This window comes from Pseudopodoces humilis, chromosome 8 (genome assembly GCF_049639895.1).
Source record: "Pseudopodoces humilis isolate 2021_Gansu_Grassland_sample_001 chromosome 8, ASM4963989v1, whole genome shotgun sequence".
Classification (NCBI taxonomy): domain Eukaryota; kingdom Metazoa; phylum Chordata; class Aves; order Passeriformes; family Paridae; genus Pseudopodoces; species Pseudopodoces humilis.
In genome coordinates, this window is record NC_142207.1 from 27,063,913 (window position 1) to 27,079,560 (window position 15,648).

The window sequence follows — 15,648 nt, forward strand, 5'->3', positions numbered from 1 at the left end:
TGTTTGCATTGGTAGAAATCACCTTTAAGTATATTAGGATGGAATATGGCATCGAGAATAACAGGATGTGAACAACAGAAAGCTATTCAAGTAAATTATAATAACCATGCTACATTTAATCCCCTAACACATACAGTGTATTCTTTTCAGGAATTTTGATCTGTATTTAGGGCCAGACATACAAATATCTACTGACTAGACAATCTTTCTAGACAATTTCTAGGGGGAAAAACAAAAACAGAAGAGTAGGAAGTGAAGCACGGAAAACACAGAAGCTGAAACTCAAAACCAGAGCTGTTTCACAAACTAACAAGCATAAGAAATTAATCCAAGTTAAGCTGCTACAGCAGACTGTAGGACTAACATGCAAGTGTTTGATGCATACCAGAGAACCTTGAAAGAGAAAAGGCATGTGAATAAAATATGATTCAATAAAATAATTCATGCTGAAATGACAAGATTTTAATTATATGCAACTTCAGCCTTTTGAATATGAAACAGGAAGTACCTCAGGCATTCAAGGCTCTAATGACAGAAGTTACAAATTTATTCAGTGATTTGCTTTATGAAACATTAAGTTGGATACAGCATTTGGGAAAAAAAAGAAAAAAAATCATAACCAGCAAACCCAAACCCAAACATAAAAACCAATACACAAGCAAACCTACAAAGATCATAAATTTAGATGTGGTCTTCATCAATAATCAGGACTACCAGTTTAAGAATAACTGAAGTGACAGCATAAAGCCACTTTCCTCAGATACCTGTGTGTTCCAAACAGCTGTGGCTTCAGCACAGACACTGCAATAGTGCTGTCAAGACTCTACAAGTAAATGTAACAGAAAGGCAGGCAAGAAAAAACAAAATACATGAAAGTGCATATGTGGATTTCAAAACAGACTTGTTCAGGACTAAACTGGGAACATAAGAGAGCGCATACACTAGGGAGAGGGATGTATATCTGGATAAAGGCTCCAAAATAGTTCCCAAATCATTCAGGAAGAAAGCAAGAATGGTAAAACAATTACATATGGTGATGTTCACAAAGAAAACAGGAAATATAGTCCACTGGGGAGAAATACAGAAGACTACTAAAACAGGCAGCCTGTTGTGAATGCAAACACGAAATTAGAAGAGAAAGTGATTCAAAACTCTCCCACAACAGCTCTTATAAGCCACAAAGCCCAGCAAACCAGCTAAGAAGCAAGCAGGCAACACTATGTATCTAAATGAATCCTTTTAAAATCCTCTTTGCTTTGTAGCTCATTCTACACCCAAATGGTATGGGGAGGGTTTTTTAAGTAAATGTCTAGTGAAAGTTCAAGAAAAATTTAAGCAAAAAGGAAAGATCGTGTAAATATAAGTTAAAGGGTCACTGTTTTAGTAAAGCAGCAGGGAAGCTAAAGCAAACAATTAGGTCTTTTGTGCTCAAACAATTGGCTGGATTAGGGCTTGAATGGACACAGAAATTTTATGTATCACATAAACTGCACTGAGAGTTGGGGTATCCACTTACATATGAAGAATATGACTAGAGATCAGTGCAGGAGGGGGTACACAACTGTGACATGGTACACTGGCCAATTCTCAGAATCACTGGCATCTAGACAGGCCTTGACTTCAAGTGACACAGCTCTGCCTGTCCCAGCAGAGACATGCATGCAGACAGGCAGCAAGATAAGAGCTCATGAAAATCTGAGTACAGGAAACTAAAGCTGGCCTTTCTCTGGCATTTTTTGAATGTCTGAATCAGCAAATCTTTTTATAAGTAGCTTTGGGCATAATCTTTGAAACACAGATTTTATCTTTTTTTCTGGGCACAGGATGAAAGAAATAATCACTTAATGCACCATAAAGAAAGCAAAAGGAACAAGAAAGAAGGGAGAGCATACTGAATATAGTAAAAAGAGTAGGAATGTGCAAGGTTAAAAACAAGGGGAGAAAAAAACCTATGGTGGTAATGTGTGATTGGACAAAAGAACCCCAGTTAAACAAGGAAAGAAATCCCTACTGGTCACACACAGGGGCAGAAATAATGCTGGGGAGAAATCTCAAGTACTCTGTTACCATGCTTAACAGAAGAAATGAGATCCTGCAAACAAAGCCTGAGAATTCTTAAATATGAAATTAGAATAAATTATTCTAACACACTGGATAAATACAGCAGGCTCATCTGCAGCAGCATGCTCAGCTCTGGTTAGGCTGTTAGAGACACTGAGATTTTTGAGAAAAGACAATCAACTGATTCTGAGACTGCAATGGGATTAATGCATCATCAGCTCATCTTCTCAAATACCCACTGCTAGATCTGCAAGGTTAGGAAAGAAGAGGGTTGTGTGACAGTAAATAAAGTCACAAACACCATTTGCCTGCAGACTGAATATATCAGACAGTCTCATGAGAAGGCACTGACTATGGCTGGAGAGAAGCAATCCCTGGCTCTTGCAAGTGAAGGTTTCAGCACATGTGTCTTCATTTTATGAAGTGTTCCAAAGACCTTGCTCACAACAGAGGCAAGTCACTGTAAATCCTCTAGAATTTGCTTCTTCCTGATTTCCAGGATACCACTTCAGAATACTACAAGAAATTCTCCTTGCCTCAGAAGAGAGGGAGTTCTCCAGCCTTTTATCTCAGAAAACATCCCCCAGTCAGAACATCAACCTTCTCACAATTTATTTTTCTCAAGTTTTCTAAATTTACTTTCATTTCATGGGTGCTTCAGCTTCTGCTCTAGAGACAGAATACATAGAGCTTCCCCTTTATGTGAATCCTGCATTACCACCCACCTTTGATCCCCTTCCTCTCTCTACTTCTGCTATTATAATTTCACAGATTTTGCCAGGAGGAACCATTAAATCACTTAAGCAGATCTCCAGTATAATGCAGGCACTAACTTTCACCCAGCTACCCCTGCTGAAACCCAAACACTTCAGTGAAATGAAAGCAAGAGATTAAATTGTACACTGAAGGAGACCCTGCAGCATGAGCTGCACTGGCAGAAAACTGGGCAAAAACACATGCAAATGATTCCATCAGGAAACAACAGCCTCCACTGCAGAAAAAGCCAGTGAATGTTACCAACTCAGCATTAAAACCCCAGTTCTTTCCAACACAGAGTCTAAAAGTAGAACATGAAATATGTTCTACTTAAACATACAAACGAATGATAATCTAATTTTCCCTTAGATGTCTATGCTATGTCTTATGCAATGAACACTTTCCCTAGCCTTGACTAACTGCTGGTGTTTAGGACAGAATAAAAAACAAAACACAAACAAAAACCACCACAGAACAATGTGAAAAAAGGAAAAAGCCCTCCCTTACTCACAGCAGAAATTATGCTAAGATTTTATTGTAGTTACTGTCTTCATGCAGCTGATACAAATTCAGACTTAACATCTGATCCATATATTTGCTTCTGAAACTTTTAAGTATATACACAGTAAGTTTACAATTCAAGCCACAGTGGTCCTACCATCTTTACAAGTACTGGTACAAACCCTTTACTGCCTTCTCAAATGGAGGGCTGGGACCTCATGGCAGATGGAAATCACACAGTTTAATTCCCACACCACTAGGTTTGCACAGTGCTTTCACAGGCAGAGACTGCTTCACAACAGCAAGAATGATGCCTTCCAAGAGCACATCCCAGCAGAAGTCCAAGCAGGATTCCTACACCAACAAGCAAGGCACACTGCACCCAGAGGATTAGCAATCTCTCTACTGTTCTACCTTATGAAAAATATCTAAGAAAAAAAAAAAGTAACTTAATGACACTAATGACAAAAATGTAGGAAACAGTCTAACAGCTAAGAAGGTTCTGCTATAGGGAGCTGAACCTGAGGTAGGCCTAAGGGACAGTGACCCCACTGATAATTAAAAAGGACAAAGTACTTGACTAAGCTGATTACAGACTTTAATAATGTATGCACTTTGAAAATACAAGGTAAGAGATTTCAGGCAGCTTCCAATGACCTTTTAATGACAATTTCTATCCCAATCATAACAATAGTAATTAGATGTTCACCTAGTTAATGGTCAATGCCTTGCATGACATGAGTTCTGGACTACAAAAATTCATTTTCACTAGCTTGTTTGTCACTTTATATTGCAATCTCTCAATCCTGTTCCATTTGAAAGTATCTTTAAAAATATCCCTCAAAGAATTATTTATATTCATCTGTTCTCAGTTTATGAAATGAAATACACATTACAAAAAAATAACATTACAAGTAATGACCCTGTCTGGCTGTAGTGCAGATGAGCAGTGTGAAGCTCCTCGAACAGCATTAACACCTTAAGTGAGCACAGAACCCAACACTGTGTTCCAGCCCCACAGGCTGGAACAAGCTACCCACTTAATCCCAACTGCACCACTGAAACTCCCACTTCCAGACTTGGCAAATGGCACTGACTTTAATGTCACCTGCCAGCTGGTTCCAGAGAGTCCAGAAGAGAGGAATTTACCAAGGCATTTTCCCTGTGCCTCTCCTTTTTCACTCTAGAAAAACTTTTTCTTTCATTTCTAGGGATGTGCCAGCGGCTAATTAGCATAAGGCAGAAATAGCCTTTAGTTGCTCTGATGTACCCCACCTTTACCTGGTAGCTTCTCTCACAGCTCCCCAGTCAGACTAGGAAATCTCTGCAGACTTAAGGCAGGAGCTTAGCTCTAACCTTGAAAAGTCAGACTCCTTCCCCATACACAAGCAGAGCTTTTTATACGAAAGGTTAGTGTCAACTGCAAAATATAATTTAGAGGAATATTCAAGCCACCACTTTTTTCCAAACACCCCATGTCCTTAAGGCAAAGGGCTGCATCCTTGGTGAAATGCTACCTCCTCTGCACTTCTCTTTGCTGTCCTGCTTCTTTGCCTCATAGTGCCTCTTGGCACTACAGTACCAAGCTCACTATGAAAAGCCTTGTTCTGTGACAGCAGAGGAGGGATGAAATGGCACACAAGAAAATACAGCATGTCTAACTTTAGCTTCCCTCTATTTCTGATGAAGTAACTTCAAAGGCAGCGAAGAAGTTGCAGTCTGCTCCCATTAAAATGCAGAACAGATTCCCCTGAACAACTTCAATAGGAAAACTTTATATTAGGAAAAGCACATACCACTGAAATCAGACAAAATACATGTAAGAGAAACATTGTGATGGAGTGTTTCCAACAGTGCTGCACAAGTTCACAGTGACTTACCCAACCTCTATACTATGATAATACTATAAAAATCCACTGCTGGCACACCAGCAATGGAAAAGGAAGGTAAAATACAAGGAGGGGAATTCCTGAATTCCTACGACATAGGGTGGTCAGTACTCACTGTGCAACAGCTTTTCCCTTAGAAGAACAAAAGCACAGCTGTATAGGCAATGCTGGCTTTTTTAACAGCTAAATACCTCTTCCTGTGTCTACATGTGATCCAGTGCCTAGAGATCAGCTAGGACACTTAAGAGGGAGAAATGAAACTGAAAGCACTACACAGTCTTGTATCCCATCTCTTAGAAGCTGTGAGCCATCATGTGACTACAGCCTGTGAGGAATCTCAAAGCCCCCACCTGCACCCAGTAGGGCACATGGGGCAGAAATCAAGTTTAACCACCCAACAAACAAAAAAAGCAGGGGAGCTGTGAAGTTTTGAAGGAGTATGATCACTACTGTGATAAACAGTATGACTTTTACTACTAAACAGATTTCCAGCCGTAGGACCTCAAAATAATTAACTAAATATAACCTGAAGTGATGATAAGGTCAACTTTGAACACGCCTTAAAAACTAGAGAAAGCTGAATGTGTCCCTTGAAGTAATCAGATAATGCTGAGACAGGAGGGAAAGGAGCCACAGTCAACATGATAAACGTATTTTAAAAAGTGAATATTAAAAATTAACTTTGCTACTGTCAGACACAGAGGTGCCTGTGTGAATTCACACGTACAGCACATCTTTCCCACATTAAGAATGCAGATAAATTGCGACTTCAAAATGGGCAGGCACTGCAGAGAGAACACAAGACACTATCGTTGACTCACAATGAAAGCCAGGAAAAATACAGACTTTTTAATAAGACAAATCTAAATTATTTAAATAGCACTTAATGCTTCTACCATTTTATCCTTTACCCCACTTACATTCTCATTAATATCAGTTACTTCCCAGACACAATAGCTTTGTGGCCAAGGCCATCTACTGGTGAGTGGGGTGTGTGAAATAACGGGAGGTTTGTTGACCAGATTTAATTAGAGCTTGTAGAGATTTAGGCACATGTATTGAAATCCTGCCAGGCAGCTGTCAGGAATTACTAAATACGATTACAGTTTTGGATGAACAAATAAAAAATTAAGGCTTCCCAACTCCACATGGACCTAAAGAGCCTTGATGTTGCCAAGGGGAGAAGAGTGTGGTACTTGGAATCTGCATCCTGTTGTAGACCAGACACCACGTCACCTCACTGCTCTGTGTAAAATGAATCAAACATGTCAGTGTCACTAATAGAGATATGAATTTTACCCCTAAAACCACTACAAACCTGATAACATTGTTTTCAAGAATTAATGGGGTATGAATGGAAACATTTGCAGGCTAAAACTGCAAACATTTTAAATGGGGATTTTAGATGGGGATTTAGTGGCTGCACACCATAGTTACAATTGTACTTGTCCCTGATGGCAACAGAAATGGACACCAGGCAAGGAAATGGAAGGGAAATTAAGCACACCCACATCCTTACACACTGCCATTTCCAAGGTGATGTCTGAGACTAATCAGCAAGGGAAACTGGGAGCAATAGCATGCTATGACACAGAGATCCCCACACTGTTCTACTGTTACCTGCTGAGCATCATTATTCCCAAATCACGAAGATGTTTTTAATAAGACACTTCCTTTAGCTCTTTTTTAAATTCTATAACACTTAAGTTAGCATTATGATTTTTAGAGTAAAGTATTTGAAAATCCCCAAATTATAAGACAGTATTTTCTCCATCTTTGAGATGAAGTAAAGTTAACCCTTACTCATCTTTTTTGCCGCAAGAATTTCAGGCAATCTTGACAGCATAGAGAAATATATTCTCTAGAAACAAGCTTGAAGGAAGTAAAATAATTTCTTCTTGCTACTTTTGGATGGCAACACAGAAACCAGAACTTCTTGTTTTGCTTGAACAAATGACACAGAAGAAAAATATTTCCACAAGAGAAAATGTGGATGCTGGAGAATGACAAATGCCCTTCAGTGGCCATCACTTCAATCTGATTAATTGCTATGATGATCAGATTCATGACAGGGAATTTATGGATAGCAGGTAAAAGGAGTCAAACCTTCCACATTTTTCCATTACAAGTTGGGTTTGGGGCTGATTTGCGAGGGTTTTTCTGGGGTGGGGTAGTGTTTTTTCTTCTGAACTATAAATCCAGTTCAATTACACTGGTTTTATTCAATGCAGGAGATTGCCATCTTCCAGTACAGCAAGCTTAGTAATTTATATGCCTTTCTATTTATTTATGGTGCAATAAATCCATAGGCAGTTCTGTATCTGTTGGAGATCTGCAGTCTCCAGTATAATTTTTTAATTGAAGATCAGAAGCGCGGAAAAAACCCCAAACATCAAACTGCTGCCCCCTTTGGCTCCAACTCACAAGACATAAACAACTTCGAAAGAATAAAACAGTGTATGTAAATTTCCAATCACACCTTTTGCAGCAAAAGTGTTATCAACTAGTTGATAAGCTTTAGATGTTCCTCTCGTTTAGTCATTGGATCAAAAGTGCTAAACTATGGAAATTTAATTTATACCTTCAATTACAACTACTGTGAATCACAGTAATTACACTTTACACTTTCAAAATACTGCACTAATGTTTACAACATGCCTTGGTAGAAAGTTAGCTTTATATTTGAAGCTAATATAGAGGATGAAGAAACTTGTTATGATCTCCTGTTGATTTGCATAGAAAAGCCTCCAGCTACTTACACCAGGATTCTCATGTTCCAGAAACCAGAGATAAAGTGACAACTAGGAAATTGTTCAGTTGCAACATCTAATTGTAAGGATTTGGTCATTTCGTTAACACACATTCCAAACAGAGGACTTCCTTTAATTTCACTGTCAGATCCTCTTTTATATTCATGTTTTCAACTGATTTTTCTTCCATAATTCTCTAAACTTGGAATTGCCTATATATTACTGAATTGAAAGGAATGGCTTGTTGTTTTTTTTTTTTTAATTTTCCAGAACATATATATCTGTTTGATCCATTTTCCCAGTGCAATGTTAAAAGCTTTTTCTTTCTCCAATCCTATAGCAAATACTAATAGCAGCTCCAACTTTCTTAACCTCAAATATATCCAAAAAGCAATATTACCTCAAAATGAACTGCTGAGGCTAGACAAGCTAAGAAGTCCATCTACCTCTATTTCATCTTGCATATTATTCAGTTATATATTGTACAGTCTCTAGGGAAAAAAAGAAACACAGTAAAGTAACTCAGAAGGGCCAACAATCATTTAAGTGTTGTTTATTTTCAAACAGTATCATTTCTCCTCAGAATATAAGAAAATGACACATCCATTACACCTGCCTGAATGAAACTGTGCTGTCTAAATGCCTTGGATGAGCACTGGAACCAATTCAATTTCTACCAGTCTGTTCCAGGGCAAAGGCTTTGCTTTAACACTGCAGCACAGTGCAAGCTTCAGAAAGAATTTTTGGAAATCATACGTAGAAAATTCATTTTCAAATTTCCTCTTTTGGACAAAAGGGCAGGAAGGGAAAAAAAGACCCAATAAAGCCTAGTATTTGTTACAACAAAACAATTACAGTGGTACATAAAAGGCTGTAGAAGGCATTTATTCTAAGAGCCTTGGATGTTCAATCCGTGTAATAGTCCAGTCTGGTTTTGCTCCTTCTGTAAATTCCCTTTGGAACCTGAAAAAGGAAAGATAATACGTGAAGAACTGTTAAAACTGCCTTTACCTTAAGAAGCCACTAATACAACAAGAAATCATGAAGAAATATTTTACTTCAAACTTATTGATGTAAAAGCTACTTAAAATTTAATGCTTATACCCCAAAATTGAAGATAAATAACATTTCTACAGTAAGAAACAAAATGCACTGACTTCAGTGTTTTGGTTCAGATCCCAAAGACAGGACCAAGCAGCAACAGTAAAGACCCTGATATCAAGAGAACTTTTCACAGCAAGAATATGAATAAAGCTTTATGGGAGATCTTGATCTGTAAATAAAGGGTTGCATTTAATGGGATGATAAGTGAAGGGAAATCATGTGCTCCATATTTTACTTGAAAATTTTCATCTTTCCTGAAGTGTAGTTTAAAAAATAATGTATTTTCAGAACTATATCAAAGATGAAGTTAACAGCAGTACTGAGTCTCCCTTTATCTAAAGATAAGTCTGAGCTTCAAGCTGAATTCTCATGTTATCAAATAACCTGCACGTCATGGACAAGAGCAGTATATCATTGCTTTGTAATCATGTGCAAATCCACGCCTGCAAAGTGGGACTGGGAAGATATTTAAGCTTTAAGGGAAGGCTCTCAAAGTTAATGGAACCTTAGAAGCCTCTAACTCTAAGGAAGATGCTGAATTCAGCTAAGGGATGGATACACAACAATCTATCCAGGAAAAAAAGTACTGGTCTCCTCATGAGTGTTACCTTTGTTTCAGAGCTCCTCATCACCTAGACTCCATATTTTCAATTTCAAATGTGGGTGCAGAAATCCTTGATCATACTGCATTTATCACACAAAAATCCTCACTTCTCCCAGCTTCTGAGAATCTTATTTTCAATACATTTTGCCAACCGTGTAGATATTTTCTGCACTGCTCTGACATCAGTACACCAACACAGACATTATTTATAAGCATTCCTATGAAAATCCATCTTCCTAATGTGTGCTTTGAGGATCAGGAACCTCATTCAGTGCTCCAAATACTGCTCTTCCTTATAGAAAAAGAGTTTCCATTAATGTCAACACAGAACCAAGGAAATAACATAATGATCTTAGGGGTATTTAAAAAATCTGGTCCTAAAATCAAAACTGGAAAGCTGAATGAGAATTAACTTAGATTAGAATCAAGGTAAATTAAAACCACTGGGTTCTGCAGTGGCACTTTGGGGGAGTGCTTGCAGAACTGCCTACCCCACAGGAACCTCATGGGCACGGGAAAAGAAAGGGACAAGCAAGCTTACTCATAGTTTGCCGTTAAAAGATGTTTCTTTTCTTTTGTGTTTTCATCTCCAAACACAATCTGGAAGACTTTGGCTTCACCTGGTACTTCATCAGGTAGATTAGCACCATTCAGATACCAGAAGCACATCAGGATGCTAACAAACTTTCTTCCTGTTGGAAATAATCAAAACTTAAATTAGATCTCATGTTTCTCATTGGTCAAATAATCCTATTTGCTACCTAGCATTCTAGCGAGAGCCTGGAAGGTAAGATGACTTTGGCCATAAAGAATACAGTATAGAATAATGAGTGATAAAGATATTTTATGCCATACTCATGCTGTTTAGCAATAAAAATGCACTCTGTAAAAAAATATGTATTTTACTGTGAGTGTGCTGTGACAGTGTATATAATGAAATTGTATAAAAAGTTAGTTCCCACAAATTCCAAAGCTAACTACTCATACAACAAATACATGTAGAGTAGTACAAACATGGGAGCAATCTAAGAGGGGAAAAAGAAATTCCTATATCCCAAACCAGGAAAAATGCTTACTGGATCTGACAACTTGAAATGCTCAACTGAAGATCCAGGGTTAGGCCCACATATCATCTCCACTGTGTCTGACAGTGAACAGAGCACACAATGCTGGTATCCAACCAAAAGAAAAACTTGCTTGAGCTCATCACTAGCTTTAAAAAAACCCAAATCAATCAATGAGTCCTAGAACAAAGTGTATTTCATGATGGAAAGACTAAACCAGCAACATTTATTTCATTATCCAGCCTTCACTATTCTTCTTGCAGGATGCATTTTCATTGTTGAAGCAAACAGCTTTCAGCATATATTAGAATAATTGTTTTTGAGTGGTTTCACATTGCTGAGGACTAATAATACAAAAGTCTGTAAAAAAGAAGAGGAGTAAGCAAAACAGAAGTCAAAACAGTACCATGATCTATAAACAATAATCTCTGTCTCTGGTTTAAAAGGAAATCAAGAAATTTTATATGGGTGAATGACAAACAGAGAAACAAGGAATGAGAAACAGGACCCAAAACCACATCTGCATGGAAAATGTCTGTTTAGTAGCAAAACCAGGAAATAAGACTGCTCATTGCTGAAATGTTTTAGGATTCTAAACATACCATCATCATCATAGTAAATGCGAACATCTCCTTCTGTTGTGTACATGATTGCATCAATGTCAGCTGCTAAAGCATCCCTGTGGCTGTCAGGGAGCAAAGAAATCTTTTCCTTCAGCACCTGAAGTACCTAAATTCAGAAAAACTGTCACTTAGTTTTTTATTAAGAAATTTAAGTAACAATCTATTTCTTCTGCAGTTAATAAAATGAGCAGTATTGCTAAAACATTCATCTAAGACATGTAACAGCTGAAGGGAACAAGCACTGGGAAACTTGGGCATTCCTAAACCCTAATTCAGCAGCATTGAAGAAGGTCCATTTACTGCTCAAAACAAATAAAAACCAAGCATCTTAAAAAATGTTTAGAAAAGGTACTGTCAGCAGCAGCAACACAAGCCATGTCAGCCCAGAACAGCCCAGAGAAGCTCGCTCCCACAATCACTCCCTGCCTCCTCACCACTGAATTCTCACTGTGTGCAGGTTCCTAAGCTGTTGATTCAGCATCTTTTAGCTATCTTTCACAAATTTCTTTGAAAAATTTGTGATAATTTTCATTACTAATGAGTTTATCTTTGCCATTTTGTGATCCACGCTCTATTTAGAAAAAGTTTAAACACTTGCAAATCAGAACAGACTAAAAAATTGTTCCCCTGGTACTTAATGTCCTTATGACACTCACGTAATACTCACATTATCTATAATCCACACAGCTGTGTTAAATAGAAAATGGTGGGGTGCAAAAACTGCACAGAGGTAGCACCTCAAACACCACATGAGAAAGTCACGAGGAAGGATGAAACTGCAGAACTTGTTTTTAACTAATACTCTTTTTACCCTAACTTGATCTATCATTTTTGAATAATGAACAAATGCAGAGGTTACATGGAAGCAAGAGTCAATCTTCACAAGGAGACATTGGTTTCTAATACATTTTGCAGGTACAAAATTCACTGACCAAAGAAATGACGAAGTAGTGTGGGATCATAGACTCATCTACTACATCCTTGACTTACATGAGGTCTCTGCATCATTGTAAACCTGAAAGATTTACAGCAAGTTCTTTGAAGAGGAAGCAGAGGAGATGCCCTTTCAAAACAACTGCAAGAAACAAACTCACGTTTTATTGCTATCTCTGTTCAGAGAGAGGAGGCAAGACTGTTCAGAGGGGATGCACTAGAACAGCACCAGAGTTTTTGCTGCAAAGGCATGGCTGGCAATAGGACAGGCCACGCTGACATCCTGTAACAAGGCAGACATAGACCTGGAGTGTCTCCTCCACTTGACTCTGATGCATCTGCTACCTCCATTCCCTGGGAAGGCCAAGACAACTTCAGCAATTAAAAATTCATAAAAACACAGAAAACACAGCACTGATGTTTAACCAGGTCAGTCATATCCCTGAGACCATGACACAAGACTGAGGCCTTCCAGCCAAAATCGATAATCAGCCGTATGATCTGATGGGGGTGGGAATGTATTAGTGCAGCAGGGACAAGCACAAACCAGTTTATTTCTTCAAAGGAATTCTGGTACACAGAGTCAGCCTGACTCAACTTCAGCCACCTGCCTACACCTAAAGACACACAATTCCACCTGCCCTCTGCCTTTCCATCCTTCCTGGTACACCAGCAATCTTTCTGGCATTTGGTCCTTATGCTCAACAGCTAGAATGCATTTTATTTTGCTTTAAATACAATACAATAACTTTGAATTAAGTTTTGTGCTTTGAAAATAAACAGAAATAAAAGCTGTAGGACAAAAAATTGCCCACCCTATGTCGCATTACGCTGTTTTTCCCAAATTAAACCGAACTGGCAACTTGCAGATAACGACAGGCTGAATGCATCCACGTTACCTTATGACAGACAGTCAATTGTTAAGAGTAGGAGATGGAAAGCATTTACCTCTGCTGATACAAGTTCTTCCAGCAGGTCAAGTTTACGTTGAGACAGCAGCTTTGAAACAACAGAAAAGGCCTACCAAATTAAAACAGAAACAAAACCCAAACATGAACAAGTAACTCGAGGTTGGCTTGTTTTACAGACAAATCCATAAGTATATGACAAGTTACCCAAATATTCCATGATTTAAGATTTCAATACTTGCAGAGGGTTTCACTATTGAAATGTAATCCCTCCAGCATTACAAGAGTGATTTCATAAACTGATAAAAATACATTATTTCTTTTCAATCTCTTGTTTAAAACATCAAAGCTTCCAAGAGGTAAGTGAATTCATAGTTTACAAAAGAAAAAAAAAAAAGCTTTGCAGTATTCTGTATGTTTCTTTTACTCTTTCTGATAATTCAAACAGTCTGTGTCTTCCCCTGTAAGTATTTTGTTCCCCTGACCTCTTTTGCAACTTATCTTCTGGTTTCAGTCAAAATTGATGCTGCAATTTACAAATTTTCTTTAGAAATCTGATTTAGTCTCTAGACTTCAGGAAGCTCAACTCTCCTTTCTCCCCTTATGTAAACATACATAATTGTATGTACATTTACATCCAATTATGCCTCTACATATTCAAGTCGTGCACTTGTGAAGGGCAGTGTATTTAAGATTCTACACCAAGTAAAAACAAGCAAACACCAAAACAAAACCCACAAAAAACCAGGACAAGGTAAAACAGGTGGTTTTGCACATGCATCAAATTATTTGTTGTAGGTTGTGGGTTTTTCCTCTCTTGAATTGATAATTTTAACATTCTGTCCTCTGATGTGTTATTTTGAGCTGTTTTTTTTTTTTTTGTTAAAAGTAAACATAATAATAAAAAGTTTCCCAAGAGATAACAGACTGTACTTTTCATATGACTAACTTTGAGATACTTACCTCTTTGACACATTCTGTTGACAAAGCTTACTGGCCTCATAAATTTGGAGAAATAAATATATACACCAGCTCTATGTCTGACTAAACTTTATCATTCCAGGAAAACCTGCTAAAAGGAGACACACTTCTCCTTAAAATCTCTGTAACATTTGGAAGCACCTTCCTTCACACTGCTATGGGGAATGGCTTAACCAGTTCATTTTAATTGTGGAATCTGGGAAAACAAGAATTTCCTGAAGAAAAGTACAGCTCTGCTTACATCATTTGCCTCAAAGTGTGGTGCTTGGAGCCAGCAGTGGGGAACTCTGTGTGTTTTACACACAGGAGTGCATTAGTGCTACGATGCCCACATGCAGTAACATCAGGCTGGACATCAGGAGGAATTCCTTCATGGAAAGGGTTGTCAAACATTGAAATGAGCTGCCCAGGGAGGAGGTGGAGTCATCATCCCTGGAGGTGTTTAAGGAATGACTGGACATGACACTGATGCCAGAAATTGGTCGACAAAGTGGTGTTTGGTCATAGGTTGGACTGAACGTACAACACAGACACGGAGCTCCTGGAGTAGGTCCAGCAGCAAGGACTGGGGGACTGGAGCATCTCTCCTACAAGAAAAGCTTATGGGACTGGAGCTGTTCAGCCTCCAGATGAAAAAAAAAAAGAGAGATGGCTGAAAGGGGTTTCAGCAATGTGCATAAATATTTAAAATGGGGGAGTGCCAAGAGTATGGACCAGGTTCTGCTCGGTGCAACGGGACAAGAGGCAACAATCAGAAACTGATGTACAGGAAGTTCCACAAGGAAGGATTTCTTTACTGTGAGCATGACCAAGCAGTGGAACAGAATGCCAGAGGTTGTGGAGTCTCCCTCACCTCGAGTATTCCAGACCCGTCTGGACACAATCCAGTGCCATGTGCTCTAGGACGGCCCTGCTGGAGCAGGGAGGATGGAGCAGATGACCCACTGTGATCCATTCCTACCTCACTTGTTCCGTGAATCTGTGATTGTCTACGAAGTCTTCTCCTAGCCTAACTGGCTCTATAACTCCACGGCAATAACCGCGAGCACCGGCAGCTCCTGGGGAGGGTCAGCAGGACCTTTCCCCTCAGGCCGGCCGCTCTCCTCGCCCCAAGGTCCCAGGCCCGCTCACCTGCTTGGCCCCCCGCGTGAACTCCTCGATGCTGAATTCCTGGTCGAAGTAGAGGCGGATGAGCAGGTAGTAGAAGCGGGTGCGGAGCCAGGCGAAGGGGCTAGTGATCCTCACTACTACTACACGCCGCTGAGGGCCCTCGGTCCCAGATCCGGCGCTGCTGGCGAACCGAGAGCCGGGCTGGGGCGGGCGGGTCCGGGCGGGGCCCGGAGGGCCCGCTGCGGCCGCGGCCGGCGGCAGGAGCCGGGCGGAGCCCGCCAGCGCCCGCGCCAGCCAGCGGACACGGCCCGGAGCCGCGCAGCGCAGCGCCATGACAGCCCGGCCCCGCCCTGTCCGCCCGCAA

General features: G+C 39.5%; 1 protein-coding gene across 1 annotated transcript; it reads right to left on the reverse strand.

Annotated features, from left to right (window-relative positions):
• Positions 1–8,494: 8,494 nt before the first annotated feature.
• MAIP1 (matrix AAA peptidase interacting protein 1) lies at positions 8,495–15,617 on the reverse strand. The gene is made up of 5 exons (XM_005519916.3): positions 15,306–15,617; positions 13,234–13,305; positions 11,332–11,458; positions 10,207–10,357; positions 8,495–8,920 (listed from the first exon to the last, which is right to left on the reverse strand). Exons 1-5 carry the CDS (start codon positions 15,615–15,617, stop codon positions 8,842–8,844), a joined length of 741 nt encoding a protein of 246 aa, XP_005519973.1. The 3' UTR covers positions 8,495–8,841.
• Between the last annotated feature and the right edge of the window lie 31 nt (positions 15,618–15,648).